The sequence below is a fragment of the Colletotrichum orchidophilum genome, assembly GCF_001831195.1.
Source record: "Colletotrichum orchidophilum strain IMI 309357 chromosome Unknown Scaffold_5.1, whole genome shotgun sequence".
NCBI classification, from domain to species: Eukaryota; Fungi; Ascomycota; class Sordariomycetes; order Glomerellales; family Glomerellaceae; genus Colletotrichum; species Colletotrichum orchidophilum.
In genome coordinates, this window is record NW_019172961.1 from 198,062 (window position 1) to 214,006 (window position 15,945).

Sequence of the window (15,945 nt, forward strand, 5' to 3'; positions counted from 1 at the left end):
CTCTACTACCGCAAACATTAGTCATTCCGCTGTCCTAAAATCCGCGTGAAAGACTACAAACTTACGCGACAGAAAAGAAATCAAAGTCCGCGCCGTCATCCCGCCAACCAGGTTTGATTACAAGCTTATCCAGACGAAAGAATCCGAGCATTCACGGCCTGCCAAGCGCCTGGCAAGGCCGCGATAGAGGGCCTGGGCACCGAATCAGGGCATAGGGCCGAGTATCCGCAAATAGACGGCACCAGAACTGGCGAGGGTCATCCCACCGTCTAGGCGCCAATCGACTACTCGGCACCGAGCCAAGGCTCCTATGGAGATGTTTGGTTGTGGATAACAATGCAGTTGCCAGCTGGACTTCCATGAAGAGGAATCTAGGCGGGGAGGTATTGGGAGTACCAAGGCGTGCTTTTGGTCAGACTTGAGAGTGCGAAAAGGGCTAGAGCGCGACTACTGATATGCTGGAGCGGAGCTGTGGCGAGCACATGATGACGGATATCCCGCCGGCCGGTGTCGGATAATGTTGGTCTTGCCCCGATGCTGATACTACCCAAGTCTATGAAAACTCCAAGAAGGATCGATGTGAGTAAGCTCTGGCCAGGCAAGTCCGAAGCTGTACGATGTTTCGTTTCGCATAAATGCCAGAGAGCGACCACCAACATCCAAGCAACTGAAAATTGCGGCCCTATGAAGGCAATCACTTTGAAAGTTCAAATACCAATAATCATCATGCTATCCCGTTGGCTCACATGCAAAGAGAAGTACAACCAACCGGGCAGATCCACCGCGCGCCATTAAGTCAAAGTAACCGCTCAACTCCTACACCCTGTCCATCAGAAAACTAGGGGATCCCGGAAAGCCAGAACTGAACGCGAACCAGCCCGTGCTCCTTTCGGAGTCTTTGACTAAGAGACTAGCTATGCAAAAAAGAAATCTGCCCAAATTCCGATCTCGCTGAGGGCTGTAATGGAAAAAGCACGGCCTTATGCTGCCGGGCTATCGCCGACATTGCGGCGATGGAGCTTTCGGAGGCCGAGGTCAGCTCTAGAACCCAACTCTGATTAGTTTATTTGTCAATCGGTTGCTTGAACAGGATGATCGCCAAGACCAACGACCCTGGACATGCTGCCACCTCGAGCGGATGACCATTGCCTTTTTCCAACACCATCAGTCATACTTAAAACAGAAAATGTCCCTCATCAAAAGCCGGGGCAAATACGAGGGTATGGAGAACAAAAAACCGAATTACGCAGCGAAAAGGGACGGTGGGCCTCAGTGCCCGTTGCCGTTGGTCGTCCTGGAAGTGGAGGTCGGCTACGGCGCCGAGAGGACACTAGTGATGCAGCAACGATGCATCCGGCCAATTAAGAGACTGGCGCCCATCTTATCAGATGATCAGATATGAAGCCATGTCCGTTCTTAGTGGAGCCTCTTCCTCCCTCCCTGCCCCTGTCCCTGGCGAACTTTTGAGTCTTTCAAAGTTCCAACGAGGCCCAGAGAGCAATACAGTCCAAACAACGTTGCGGATCCTTCGGCCTGGAGCGATCCCATCAGATAACTCTTTCGGGTGGGGAACCACACGACGGTGGGGGCGTTGCAGTCAGGTACACCAAAGCCCCAGGGACCGGGGCACACCGTCGTGATCGAATGCTACAGGTGTTGGCACCGGTGTCGTCGGCTCAGCGCGTACTTGGCGGATGAGCCCGCCCGTCGGTGGACGCTACCCTACGTTCTGATGGTTTTTTTTCTCGGCATGGAAAGCGTTTGGATGGGGCTCGGCGTCCATGTTGCAGAAAAGCCACAAAGAGCGAGAGACAAGAACCCGCAGAGGGCATATATTGAGGGTCGTATGTCCCGCTCCTCTTGCTCTGACTCTTTTCTTCTTCTCTCAAGTCACTTCCCTCATCGCAAGTCTCTTATATCTTGTGATCCTTCAAGCCTCGAATCTTGCTCCCTGAGACCAGATCTCCCCCTTCTCAGACATTTGTCAAGTTCAGATTCGTCCAACAGATTTCATCCCTCAAGATGGTCTCTGCCAAGTCAGTCACGTTGTTCGGCAGTATGCTGCTGGGCAACGTCATGGGCGCCGACAACATGGGCCCTGCCGCCTTCCTCTGGTAAAGATCCCTGACTGGTCTCGCATGCTTATTGTGAATCGGCTGCTTACCGGAATTTATCAGGCCTCCAGACCGTGAGTGGTCCGCCGACGCCGACAACACGGCCCCTTGTGGATCCACCAACGGCCCCGGTGTCCGCACCGAGTTCCCTCTCGGTAAGTTGAGCATCAACCGAGACTTGGATTCCTCTAACACCGAGCCATACAGTGAACGGCAAGCTCGCCCTCGTCACCCAGGACGTCACCCGCTCCGTCCACCTGAGTGTCTCTTACGAGAACGGTAAGTCAAGCGTCACAAATGACCTTCTCCTCCAATAAACGCATGACTGACATTCATCGACAGACCCCAAGTCCGTCTCCGACTTTGAGACCTTCCTCGGCCCCAGCGAGGTCGGCAGCCTCGACCTCGGCCACACCTGCGTGACGGTCCCCAGCGCGCCCGAGGGGACCGCCGCCGGCTCCAACGCCACCTACCGCATGCTCTACGTCTCCAACTTTGAGTCGGACGAGTCCAAGCGCGAGACCTACTACGCCTGCGCCGACGTCACCTTCGTCGAGGTCTTTGCTGCCTCCATCCCCTGCTTCAATGCCACCGTCAGTGACCCGGACGTCGACGTTGACACCACCGTCAACGTCACCACCACCGACTCGGGCGGCAACACACCCCACACGGCCGCCGACTTCACCGCAGCCGACTCCAAGAGCTCCGGTCTCTCCAAGGGCGCCATCGCCGGCGCCGCCGTTGGCTCCGTTGCTGGTGTCGCCCTGCTTGCTCTCGCTGGGTTCTTCTTCTGGCGTAAGAAGGCTGCCAAGAAGGACGCCGTTACTGAGCCTATGCAGCAGCGCTGGGATGCTGAAAAGGCCGTCAGTGAGACGTCTTCCGTCAACAGCCGTCCCTAAAACTAGGATTTCCCGAATCCATTCTCAACGCATGACGTTGCTGTTGGCTGTGTCGACGATGCGTTTGGCATGATCTTGGAATGAGAAATGATTTGATTGACTTACATCATGAAGTAGCAAAATAATAGGTGATGCCCTAGAAAATCCTGATGTTAGACGCACATGTGTCCCTGAAATCGATGTGAACGGTGTCTGTAAAATTGAAAGGTTTCTTCTTGCTTTACTGAATTACCCTCTCTGATGCAATTATGCGGGTCTTTCATGTGCTGGTGCTGGTGGAGAGTCCCACACATCCGCTTTAGTGTATTGAAGTCCAGGCAGCATTTCCAAGGCAACCAATCCACCGTTGAACTAAACGGCCTCTGGTAAGCCGCAGCAGAAGGGTATAAGTCCTCAAGGCACCCAACGCGACCTTCACCATTTCCATGTTTGCATATCCTCCCGTGTCCGCTCGGTCGAGCACATCCATTATCCGCGGATGAAATAGGCACCTCGGAGTCTAGGACTCTTCCACCAAACATACCCCAACACCGCACACAGGTCTCAACCCTCCAGCAATTGGCGCAGTGATTTGACCACCATGAGCCAACGCAAGCGGCAAAAGTCGCCAGACGCAACGGCGATTCAAGAGGAGGAGAGGCAATATGCCATTGGAGGAACGACGTTAGAAGAATTGAATGAGAAGTGAGTAATCGTACCACCCTCTCATAGTCGCAGAGCTCACACCCCCGCAGGTACCCGAATCGCCCACGCAATCATTCGCAGACAATGCGCTTCTCAGAGCTTTTTAAAAGTCTTTTCAACCCTTTGAATGAGAACAAGAAACAGCCAGCCGGTCGCGGTCCCCCCCGTACCAAGAAGGGCCCCCACGGACCACACAAGCTGTCACCACAGGAACAGAGAAGGCACATCATCGAGCGCTTCATTTCGCGATGGAGAAATGAGGTGGGAAACGACATCTACCCGGCTTTGCGGCTCATTCTCCCCGACAAAGACCGAGATCGCGGTGTCTATGGCCTGAAGGAGAACGCTATAGGCAAGCTTCTCGTCAAGCTCATGAAGATTGACAAGAATTCGGAAGACGGCCACAACCTCCTCCACTGGAAGTTGCCGGGTCAAACCACTTTCTCGAGATTAGCTGGCGACTTTGCGGGTCGATGTTTCGAGGTCCTCTCCAAGCGACCGATGAGGACGGAGGTTGGCGACATGACGATTGCGGAGGTCAATGAGTTGCTGGACAAACTCGCTGCGTCGTCAGGAGAGCTAGAGAGCTTGGAGGTCTTTGAGATTTTCTACGAGCGCATGAACGCGGAGGAACTTATGTGGTTGATCCGCATCGTGCTCAAGCAGATGAAGGTGGGCGCGACCGAGCGAACCTTTCTCGACTTGTGGCACCCAGACGGCGAGGCTCTGTTCAGCGTATCGTCGAGTCTACGACGTGTCTGCTGGGAGCTGTTTGACCCCAAAATTCGTCTGGAGCAGGATGATACCGGGGTCACTCTTATGGAATGTTTTCAGCCCCAGCTGGCACAATTCCAGATGCCGTCCTCCTTCCAAAAGATGGTCGATTATCTACGAACTACAGAGGAAGACCCCGAGTTCTGGATTGAGGAGAAATTGGATGGCGAGCGCATGCAGATGCACATGGCCGAAGACGCGAGCGTCCCAGGAGGTTGGCGTTTTTGCTTCTGGTCCCGTAAGGCTAAAGATTACACCTACCTCTACGGCAACGGATTGAAAGACGAAAAAGGAGCTTTGACTCGCCACTTGGCAGATGCCTTCTCCGAGGGTGTCCGAAATGTCATCCTGGACGGTGAGATGATTACTTGGGACCCGGAAGTCGACAAGATCATGCCTTTCGGAACCCTCAAAACAGCCGCTTTGGCCGAGCAGAATAATCCTTACAGCAACTCAGGGCCCCGACCGCTCTATCGTGTCTTCGACATCCTATTGCTCAATGACCAGCCTCTGACGCAGTACACCCTACGAGATCGTCGACGTGCTCTCGGGAAGGCTGTGAAAGGCGTTCACAGAAGGCTAGAGATCCACGAATACGAGTCTGCTACAACGCCGGATGCCATCGAGCCACTCCTCCGCAAGGTCGTCGCCGAGGCGTCGGAGGGCTTGGTCCTCAAGAACCCGAGGTCGATGTACAGACTCAACAGTCGCAACGACGACTGGCTCAAGGTGAAGCCGGAGTACATGTCCGAGTTCGGAGAGTCCCTAGATTGTGTCGTTATCGGCGGCTACTACGGCTCCGGGCGGAGAGGTGGCGCCATCTCCAGCTTTATGTGCGGTCTGCGCGTCAGCGAGAACCACATAAAAGCTGGCGCAAACCCCGAGAAGTGCTTCAGCTTCTTCAAAGTCGGAGGCGGCTTCTCCGCGGGAGACTATGCGGAGATTCGGCATCGAACGGACGGCAAGTGGAATACGTGGGACTCGAAGAAGCCTCCGGTGGAATACATTGAGCTTGCGGGCGGCGACCGACAGTTTGAGAAGCCGGATGTCTGGATTCGACCCAGCGAGTCCGTCGTCGTGGAGGCCAAGGCCGCAAGCATCGGCAACTCGGAGCAGTTCGCACTGGGCTTCACCCTGCGATTCCCCCGTTTCCGCAAGCTGAGACCCGAAAAGAACTGGGACGAGGGCCTCAGCGTGCAAGAGTTTCTGGACCTCCGGAGGCGAGTGGAGGCGGAGGCCAAGGAGAAAACCATGAGTGTCGAAAACCGCAAGCGGAAGTCGGTGAAGCGCATCAAACGCGAAGTCGTGATCGCCGGAACGGAAAACATGCCGGCGCAGTTCCAATCAGACAAGTCCAAGACATTTAAGGGCCTCGAGTTCTGCGTCCTGTCAGAGTCACTCAAGCCGTTCAAGAAGACCAAGGCACAACTCGAGACCCTGATTAAGGAGAACGGCGGCCAGGTTTCGCAGCGGGCTAGCCCACAATCCGGAATGATTCTTGTGGCAGACAAGAACGTCGTCAAGGTTGCGAGTCTGGTCAAGGAAGGGCAAAAGGGCGGTGGTGTCAACATCATCAGGCCACTGTGGATACAAGATTGTCTCGAACAGGCTGACGACTCTCTGCTGCTCCCCTACGAGGAGCGACACTTGTTACACGCGACGGAAGCTCTCAAGACTGTTGCTTTGCAAAACACGGATATGTACGGGGATAGCTACGCGCGCGATATCAACTTGGGCGAGCTGCGCAACATTCTCAAGACGATGCCCAAGAGAGAACCTGATACCGAGCCTTTTGACAAGGCTCAATTTCTGAATCAGCTCGAGGAGCGTGGTCGCGGGGTGGGCCCGATCAAAGGATCAATGTTCCATCGCTGCGTGGTGCACCTGTTGAGCGTTGCACTAGAAGAAGAGGAGGACGATATCAATTTGCTGAAGCTCAGGAATTACCTCACCTTTGGCGGTGCCCGCTTGACAAGCGATGCAGACGACGCGCAGGCTACACACATAGTCGTTGTAGGGGATAGTGACTTGCTGAATGAAGCTGCTGCTGCATTGCGAGAGGAAATCAGCCATAGACGGAAGATTCCTCACATAGTAACTGCGGACTGGGTCGAGGAATGCTGGCGAGAGAACACGCTGCTGGATGAGGAGAGGTACACGACAGTGTGAGGGAGCAACGGGTTGGATCCGGTCTCGGTAGTTGAAATGCTTATTATACCCAGGATAAATGACACTAGTTTCGACTCCAGCATCCAAACCTTTTTCTATGAGTACCAAGACCCGTCTATGAGGTGATTGAGAAACCAAGGGCTTAAACAGCACGCTGAACCCACCGCCGCGTGTCGCCTCCTCGATCCAAGGCCCTTATTTGCCAATAGTGAGGAACAACCTATCACCAACATCACCGACACCAGGCTTCAACATTCCATTCGCCGTCAACTCGGCGTCCACGCCGGCGATGAAGATATCCGTCGCATCGGCCCATTCCCCGGCGGCGCGCTTCACGCCCTCGACGGCGCCGATGACGGAGAGGACGATGATGCGCTTCACGCCCCATTCGCGCAGGGTCTGGATCGCGGCGGCGCAGGTGCCGCCCGTGGCGATGACCGGGTCGAGGACGATGGCGAGCTCGCTGGCGCCCGAGTTGGAGCCGTCGGGGGTTATGTGGTTGGGGAGGTTGTTGTAGTATTCTACGGGCTCGAGGGTCGAGGGTTCGCGGTAGAGGCCGAGGTGGTGGACTGCTACCGGGGTAGGGAGGATTGTTTGGACGGCTATGGTGGAGCGTGTTAGTTTGGAAAACATCTTTGCAGAAAACCGATGCTGATTGCTACCTTCTACCATGCCGAGACCTGATCGTAGAATGGGGACGAGGCAGAGGCTGGAGGGGGAGATTTCGGTCGATGTGAACTCGAATCCTAGCGGGGTAGAATCCTGGCCGGCAGGTCAGTCCAATGTCCCATTGGCATAGGTACATTTGTTTGGAAAGGAACTTACCTTGGAGCCATCTGTCGCTTTCGTGGAGATAGCGAGGGCCTCGTATGCCACCATCAACGCGATATCATTCACCAGTGCCTTGACTTCCTTCGCCGGTGTCGACTGGGACCGCAATTGAGACAGCTTCGCCCGGAGACAGGGGTGCTGGGAGACGTGCACATTGGCAGGGAGCTCGGGTGTTGAGGGAGACATGGTTATACGTAGACTGTGATTGAAATTAAAAACGAATACGCTGAAGCATTGAACGGTGACCAGACAAGAATCAAGAAGGGAGGAACGGCAAACTTTAAGGAGAAACGGAAGGGAGTTCGATATCTATGAGAGGTTGGTGGGGAGGCAGGACAAGCCAGTCGGTACATTACCTTGCCTACCTTAGGAGTGAGAGGAGGGGTCTCAATGTCTGTTTCCTTGTCCTCCTGATCAGCGCCGGTACCTTGAGTGGGGCGTCTTGCATGCGGAGGAGCTTTGATAAGATAAGCACGTAAGGTCCGACGCCCAACGCCCGCCTGTTTTGGAGCAATTGAGGAGGCACCAGGTCAACTCCGGCGTCCGGCAAGGCGTCGGAGGTCGCCGCTGTGCATGCCCAGCTGGGGCTTTCGTTTTGGTGCAGATAGCTAGCAATGCATGGGTGAAGAGCGAGATTGAGGGTTGGGAATGAAAACTCATTAGTAACGTATTCGTCTTGACTTGTTGCATCAACCTACCGTCCTGCCTGAAGTTGTTTAGCTCAGTACTAATATGCCCCTCCCCTCGTCGCACTGACAATCGATGTGGAATGTCACTCCTCTTCGGTGTACTCCGCCTTTCCTCGGTGAGAGACCCCACCAAGGAGCTCGGTTGCTCGGTGAGAGATTACAGGTGAGAAAATCCGGGAGTACCGAGTTATCCGCCTCTGCCGCCGACCTGACAACCTGACAAGGTTGTCCGGGAATGACGTTCCCACCACAACAGACGATTTTGGAATCAATTACTAGTGACGGGACTACTGTCGACCTTTATTTTATTGACGACATTGCCGACTACCCGGGATTCCCACAAACCTGGGATGATTTCCTTGTCAAAGACAGCACGATTTAAACACCTACCAATCACGACTACAATCTTCGGTCATGAATCGAAGCGCGCCGACAGCGAAATACAAAGAGGCAACTTGCGATGCATGGCGGAAATGAAATGAGGCACGCCAGCGGCGCTACCGAGGATGATCAGGATATTGCACTGACGAGCAACGCCGGAAGCCAGGGTCACGCATGGCAAGATGATGCACAGCGTGAGCAATCGGGCGGACACGACGCGCCGGAAGAACATGGCAAACCAGACAAGATGGCCGTGGATCCCGTTGCGCATAGCCCCAGCAAGAGTCGGGCGAGAGAAGGCAAGAGCTTGGAGGAGAGACAATCGGTCGAATACGACGCGCCGGAAGACTATAACAATCTCGACGAGCTGATTGCGGACCCCGTTGCTCACAAATCCCCTAGGAGGAGTCGCGAGGGGAGGGGCGAGAGTCTGGAGGAGATGCGATCGCCTCGAGGAGAGGACTACCGACCAACCTCTGATCTGGAGATGCAAGACACAACCCCCGACGAGCAAGACGAGCCCGATACAGCCACGTCCAAAACGTCTGCGCGCGTCTCCAGACTGGCGACGGAGGTGTACACGCTTTCCTACCTCGTATTCTTTGCTATATTCGGAACGATTGCCCGTCTTGGACTCCAGGCTCTGACACTGTATCCCGACGCGCCAGTCTCTTTTGGCGTGCTCTGGGCTAATGTCGGTGGCAGTCTGATCATGGGCTTCCTGATAGAAGACCGCAAGTTGTTCAAGCAGGAATGGGGCACGGCCAAGTACCATAATGAGATTATCAAAGCGCGGCGGGAAGGGCGAAAAGACAGCAACGTGTCTGACAACCTCGCGGCCGCGAAGAAGGCGCATCTCGCGACCAAGAAGACGATCCCGCTCTACATTGGCCTCTCCACGGGCTTTTGCGGTTCCTTCACGTCCTTCTCGTCTTGGATACGCGACATCTTCCTCGCCATGGTCAACGACCTCCCCCGCGCCGGCGGGGCCACCCCCGAAGCGCGGACCGGCGGCCAGTCCTTCATGGCCATGATGGCCATCCTCCTTTGCACCGTCGCCCTCAGCCTGTCGGCCCTCATCGTCGGCGCCCACCTCGCCATCGCCCTCGAGGGCGTCACCCCATCCATCCCCTACCTGCTCGGTCGAAAAGTCATGGACCGCTGCGCCGTCCTCTTTGGCTGGGGCTCCTGGCTCGGCGCGGTGCTCCTCGCCATCTGGCCGCCGCACGACGCCTGGCGCGGCCGCGTCCTCTTCTCCATCGTCTTCGCGCCGCTGGGCTGCCTCGCGCGCTTCTACGCCAGTCTGTTGCTCAACGCCAAGGTCCCGGCGTTCCCGATGGGTACCTTTACGGTCAACATTGCCGGGGTCGCCGTGCTGGGCATGTGCTGGGACCTGGCGCACGCGGAGCTGGGCGGCGTTGTCGGGTGCCAGGTGCTGCAGGGCGTCGAGGATGGGTTCTGCGGGTGCTTGACGACCGTCTCGACGTGGGTTGCTGAGTTGACGGCGCTGCGGCGTACGCATGCGTACGTTTACGGCTCGGTCAGTGTCGTGGTGGGGTTTGCGGTGATGGTCATCGTCATGGGTTCCCAGAAGTGGACAGACGGATTTGCACCGTTAATGTGTACTCATTGAGCTTTCATGACGAGCCGAGACTCTATGTGACTGATCTTTCCGAGTCACAGATTGTCATATGTAGAGAAAAAACCCACAATACGCCTTAATTATCTGGTCAAGTGCTGTTTCGCAGTGAATGTGCAATTTGTGTCCCAGCAGCGCAAACGTCACGCAGCTTGATTTATCGGACGACACTCTCGTCACCGCAAGGGATATACTCCCTGTCCACTCAGGTGATGGTAGTTTGTCATCTCCATCAGCTCATCCATTAGCCCAAGGGTCTGGTGGGCAAGTAATTCTCTGAGACGTTTCTTGTCGATAATCCCCACATAAGATCTGTATTAGAGGCAGGTACCCAACAATCCGACTGGGATGTGGAATAAACAACTTGCCCCCACGGTCACAAAGTTCTGATAGGAAGGAAGTTCGGAGGGACGGTATGCGCAACGTTCTGAAGTGTCCTATGACCTAGCGGTGAATCGTTGGCATAGGGGGTCCCGCAAGGGCTGCGAGTTCCAGAACGATGGTGCCCGAAAGAATTGGTGGTTCCACAGCTCATATTTGCGGATTTTTTGAAATTTTCAAGAGTATATAGCTTTAAAATTCAAATGAATACGATATCCATGTGATCAAGCTGGTGACCATACAAGTGAGGCGGGATCGCGATATTCTTGAAACTTGATTAGATTAAGACAATCGTCCACAATATGCACGGGACAAACCTGAAGCTCAATGAGCAATCCGGTCGCCTCAGGAAGAAAGCTTTGCAACCATCATCGGTTTCACCTGCGTTGACCAGGGGAGTGGGAGAGTAAGGAGCTGGAGGAACCGCTCATATGCTGCCCCACCGATCTTGAAAGCATGAGCCCTATTGGCTATAAATAGTGCAGAAAGACCATGAAGCCAAGACATCTGTTAACAAATTGAAAATCAGGAAGCCTCGTACATTTCTATTTTCTCTTCGTAGGGCACCTCACATCACTGTACCGTTCCTCTTACAATATGGACGGCGGCCACGAGTGCAGGATGTTGGAATTATGGACCCCATGGCACGGCCCCACATGCGCCGTTCCGTCTGGCAGTGGGGACCGATACACTGGATACGCCGCCGCCGGACTGTGCGAGTAAGCCCAAGCCACCAGCCCAACACGCTCTCAAAGTTGATTGACCCCTTCGCCGGTGGGTCTTTCATTTCTATGATATTTTAGTGAACTACGTTGGATGACAAGGCAGGTAGGCTGCCAACATCTTGGCGTTGTGAGAGGTTAGGCTTGTGGTGTGTGTTGGTGTAACGACTGCGAGATAAGCTTTTGCCATGTCTTGGAGAATTTCTGGTGCACCAAAGAGGTTCTCTCTTTAGAGAGTTCCCAGGGGTATGAGTGGCCAATGCTCGACAGAGCTTGCTGACCACATAGATACGTGCCCTTAGGTGTAAGCTAAGGTAAGGTAGGTAGGTAGGTAGACTGTCAACTTTCCTCGTGTAATATTCCCTGTATCTCTCCATCTCCCAATCTCGTGTTTTTTTCTCATCTAAGAGAGAGCTACGAAGAAACTGATGAGGAAGGATCAGGAGAGACCATGTGTTCAAACGGTTGGCTGTCATCTTCCCAACATTACCTGCGCCAATTACACACCCAACGCCAAGCCCTAGGGAAAGCATAAGAATGCACAGTCTCGCCCTCTTGCACCGGGTGCACGACCACTGCCAAGACGTGGGAGTATCAATCCATCAGATAACGGACAACTGCGAAGCTTTTGACAGCTACACCGTTGAGCACTGGCGATCATTCATCTGCAGCGTTGCGGCGTCGAGCACAGCCTCCCACCCAAGTTGGGCGATGTTCTCTGCTCCACCCAATCACACTGGGTCCTCTCCACGTCGGGATCCAGACTGATTTTGAGCCCACGCCATATCCATGATCGAACGCTATGGGCCATTATGCATTAAGCCTAGCTTCTAACAGCCCATCGGGGCTTTGCCTTGGCTTGGGCTGTCAAGGAAAATCGAGAAACGAGGGGCGGCCAGAAGTCGCGACATGCCACGAGCTTGATGTGTTCTTCTATCAAGTAACGCACATCGGAAAGCGTGAGTGGTGGAGGACGTCGATGATTCTTGACGTGTTTGAGATGTGTGATCTTGGAATGGACAGGAATGTCGGTGTGTTACCCGATTTCCAATTACAATTGACAGTCGCAGCCATCAACGATGCCGGGATCTGTCCGGGGTAGCGGCGGAACCTTGAGAGTACAGACCCGGCTTACACGGATTTTTCTCGAAGCATAAGGAACTCGAAGTGTGGAAAGCGTTTTACCCCACATGCAACTAAAACGGAGTGCCAAGGTTTCACCGGTGGCAGTCTCACTCCATCAACCAGAGAAAGCTAGTCCCCAGCCCTTCCTAAGCAAATTGATCTTGAGGTCGCCGGTCCAGAGTTTTCGCTGATGATGGGCAACAAGGTTGTTCATCTGTGTGGCTCACGTGGATGCTGCGTATTCTTGCAATACGAAGTCCTGTTTTGCTCGCGCGAGTGCTTCGTGTCGTCGCATAACTTACATATATCAGCCGGACGGACTGTAAATATGGCCCATAGCCTTGAGAGGAAATGCCGCACGAATCACCAAGCTCCTTCTCTACCCATGTCGTGTTGGAAGGAACAGCCTAGCGAATAAGAGCAGATTCTTCTTCCAGTCTTCGGATTAGTTTTGTCCGGTCTGTCGATCCAGCTTGTCCGCTTAGGACCATCTCACGAAAAGCATTCCGAATTCGGACAGAGACAATACAAAGCTTCCATGTGCCAACATTACGCCATGGTCATCTTCAAAGACTTTGTCGAGAGGCTCAAGTCTTTCAGCCCCGATGAAAGAAGGGTTGTATTCTTCTATATCTGCGGCATCATGCTCTACAAATTCGGCTTAGAGGCATTCGACGGGTCGATCACCGCGCTTGCTACCAACCGTTACGACTTCGAAAGTGACACCAGAGGCACGTCATCCTGCATTCCCGGTCTCCTCCAGGGATCTAATTGAGCTACACAGGGTGTCGGTTCCATCCTCATCGCCCCCCTTATCAAACACTACCCTGTGAAGAATGTCCTCTCAGCAGCCATATTCATCCTCTATGCTGCGACAGGAGGCACTTCCGTTCCAGAAGCCTACCGCAAGGAGCATCCCAAAGACGAGTGGTCTGAATACGGAGACTACAACAACGACGCCATCATACCCATCTACACAGTCACCGGTATCACCTATGGCATGGTCTAACTTACCCGCCGCGTGATCCCGAGAGACATCGTCGGAGGGAACATCCAGAAGCTTCGCCAGATGGACAGCCTGGTACACATCTTTTACGAGGTTGCCGGTACGTCAGGCGGTTTCGTCACAGCACTTGTCCTGGTTCCCAGTTTCGGTAACAACTGCTCGTTCATCATAACCCCAATCTGCTTCTCTCTCGTGGCGACCCTGTGGTTCTGTGTTGTCGACAGAAGCCACGACCGCAACGCCCTCGCCTAGGCTGAAGCCCACAAGAGCAACTACTTGATCAACATCGGCAAAGGCTTCCTCCTCTCCTTCGAGTCCATCTGGGTTGGGGCGAGGATTTTGTTCACGTCGACGAGATTCGTCTGGCTCGTCCCCGCATACGGTGTTACCCTCTACGGCCACCAATATCTAGAGAATGGCATCGCGCCCCAAGTCTCCCGACGGTACCTGGGAAACTCGGCATGGTTGCAGACCATGGTCGGTGGCTCCAACTTTGGTGAGCTACTGGGCGGTCTGTTCGTCTTCCTGTTCACGAACGTGATCAAAATACCGCTCCTGTGGCTCCAACTCGATGCCCTGATGCTGCTCGTCGTTTGGTACATACCCTACTGATACCTGCCCTCGGGACAAGTTGGCCAGGCCTGGATTGTTGCTGCCACGTTCCTACCAATCTGTTTCGGGTGGGCTGCGGGAGATGTGTCGCGCCATGCTGCCTATATCCAGGCCTCCCTCGCCAGACTCGAGGATGAGGAACATAGAGTGTCGCCTCTGGGTGCTGTCATGGCATTCTTGTACTCGTTCTATGTCGCCACGTACGCGATTGCCGGTACCGTCCTCGGGAGGTACCTTGATGGCGTCTATAATCGGAAGGGATCGGTGCGAGAGGCGCTGGTGAACACTACCGGAGTGCACTTGACCATCATCATGATCACGGCCTTTGCGTCGACGTTTATTCCAGAGGGCTCTTGCTCTTTCAATCGCGATCCAGCAGCCTTCTCAAATATGTCCGAGAAAAACGTCCTCCAAAGAACGAATTTTCGCAAAGGCATAGTTTAATGAGTGGCCGTTACGTTGCAGAGGTTGCATCAATTGTTTGAAACTTTTGTGTTTTGAGTCAGGAACATTGCTTTAGTCTTTTGCATCAAATGACATGCGTGCAGCCTTAGTGTGATCCAAGAACAGCTACTAAGGCAACTAACTCTCGCTTGCAATCCATGGATACATCTATCTTTTGATAGAGTTTTAATTTCCCCCGGCTTTGTGGGCTCATTCCTGCTCTCAATCTTGATACCAAGACTAATGTCAACAAGCTGTCCCACGTTACCGTACACAGGTGAGGAAACAAGTAGCTTCCTTCTAGCGAGTTAGACTAATGATTAATGTACCAAATTCTCGGGAATGCTTCAATCAGGACATGAGTTCCAGCGCATGCTATACATCCTGGGGATTGGTATTTTACATTTTGGCAGTAGAGTAATTATTGATTCACACTGACTTTTGAAAGGCATTTGTCGAGAGTCTGTCTCCTTGACCACACGCTGATACCAGCTACCTCATGGCATTGCTACTGCCCCATGTTGTGCCTCTCGGCTAGAGGCCTCACATGAGAAGGGAAGCTTCTTTTGATGAACCAACAAGCCAATGTCTGTCTCTCCTTGGCTGGCATATCATAGCCAATCGTATTCTCAGCCTAAACGAGGTTTTCTCGCGACCGGCAATCCGCAAAACACAGGATCCACGTTTTGGCGAATCAATGCGGAGCCCTCCAGCTTTCGGTCTTCGTCATCAAAAGCTCAGCAAGAGGTCAAAGCTAAGAAGAAGGTTTTCCTACTCGCGAAACCCGGGATTAAACCTCGTGGTTGCGGCTGATTCGGTTTCGTGCCCGAAGTGCGAGCAGATACAGGGGGTTTAATCATTCGTGGAATCGTGGGTCGGCCACGCAACTTCTGACATGTCACTCTGGCAGGCTCGCGTGGCAAAGACCCTGTGGAGAAGTTTGAGGTCAAGCAAGCAGACGAAAAGGGTGATAAACGCTTGGGCACGGCACTGACTGCTGTGCCTGTCAATAGCTCACTTGAAGAACAGTGTTTCGGTTCAGCTCTCGTAACTGGGTTCTTGCGGATAACGGCAGGGTATCATCCTAGAGAAAAAGAAAAGATGGCACTCGTCAAAGCGCAGGCAGACAAAAGATGAACGTGGCTGTGTCTTCACCGCGTGTTTTGATTGTTTTTCCGGGTTCGGATGAGGGGCGAGCAGGATGGAGCGGCAGCGGTAATGGCGATTACAAGAGATCGACTGGGGTTGGTACTGAATATCATTTGTTGACTGTTCCTCTAGGTCGGGTCCCAATCCCTTGGGGTGCCTGAATGATCTGCGCTCATGGTACCGTTTCGCAGGCATCTCCATGCCCCAATCTCAACCCCATGTCAGCCCGGCCTTTCGTCATACTCCGTTTTCTGGCAGATTAGCCGAGCAGTTGGCCTTCTGTTGAGGCATCCGGTGACCATTCGCTGTTTTCACAGAGACATGCT

At 53.9% G+C, this 15,945-nt stretch overlaps 5 protein-coding genes across 5 annotated transcripts; 4 read left to right on the forward strand and 1 right to left on the reverse strand.

The window, feature by feature from the left end:
• Positions 1–2,022: 2,022 nt before the first annotated feature.
• Positions 2,023–3,013, forward strand: CORC01_00969 (WSC2 protein; the record flags this gene model as incomplete). Its single annotated transcript, XM_022612625.1, has 4 exons — positions 2,023–2,114; positions 2,178–2,269; positions 2,322–2,393; positions 2,457–3,013. The coding sequence occupies 4 exons, from the start codon at positions 2,023–2,025 to the stop codon at positions 3,011–3,013; spliced, it is 813 nt and encodes a 270-aa protein (XP_022480786.1).
• A 580-nt stretch (positions 3,014–3,593) lies between these two features.
• CORC01_00970 (DNA ligase I) lies at positions 3,594–6,640 on the forward strand (the record flags this gene model as incomplete). Its single annotated transcript, XM_022612626.1, has 2 exons — positions 3,594–3,697; positions 3,748–6,640. The coding sequence occupies 2 exons, from the start codon at positions 3,594–3,596 to the stop codon at positions 6,638–6,640; spliced, it is 2,997 nt and encodes a 998-aa protein (XP_022480787.1).
• A 195-nt stretch (positions 6,641–6,835) lies between these two features.
• On the reverse strand, positions 6,836–7,657 carry CORC01_00971 (uracil phosphoribosyltransferase; the record flags this gene model as incomplete). The annotated part of the gene is made up of 3 exons (XM_022612627.1): positions 6,836–7,242; positions 7,303–7,402; positions 7,466–7,657. 3 exons carry the CDS (start codon positions 7,655–7,657, stop codon positions 6,836–6,838), a joined length of 699 nt encoding a protein of 232 aa, XP_022480788.1.
• A 963-nt stretch (positions 7,658–8,620) lies between these two features.
• CORC01_00972 (uncharacterized protein) lies at positions 8,621–10,174 on the forward strand (the record flags this gene model as incomplete). Its single annotated transcript, XM_022612628.1, has 1 exon — positions 8,621–10,174. The coding sequence occupies one exon, from the start codon at positions 8,621–8,623 to the stop codon at positions 10,172–10,174; it is 1,554 nt and encodes a 517-aa protein (XP_022480789.1).
• A 2,790-nt stretch (positions 10,175–12,964) lies between these two features.
• On the forward strand, positions 12,965–14,470 carry CORC01_00973 (uncharacterized protein; the record flags this gene model as incomplete). The annotated part of the gene is made up of 5 exons (XM_022612629.1): positions 12,965–13,127; positions 13,257–13,411; positions 13,466–13,630; positions 13,682–13,910; positions 14,046–14,470. 5 exons carry the CDS (start codon positions 12,965–12,967, stop codon positions 14,468–14,470), a joined length of 1,137 nt encoding a protein of 378 aa, XP_022480790.1.
• Between the last annotated feature and the right edge of the window lie 1,475 nt (positions 14,471–15,945).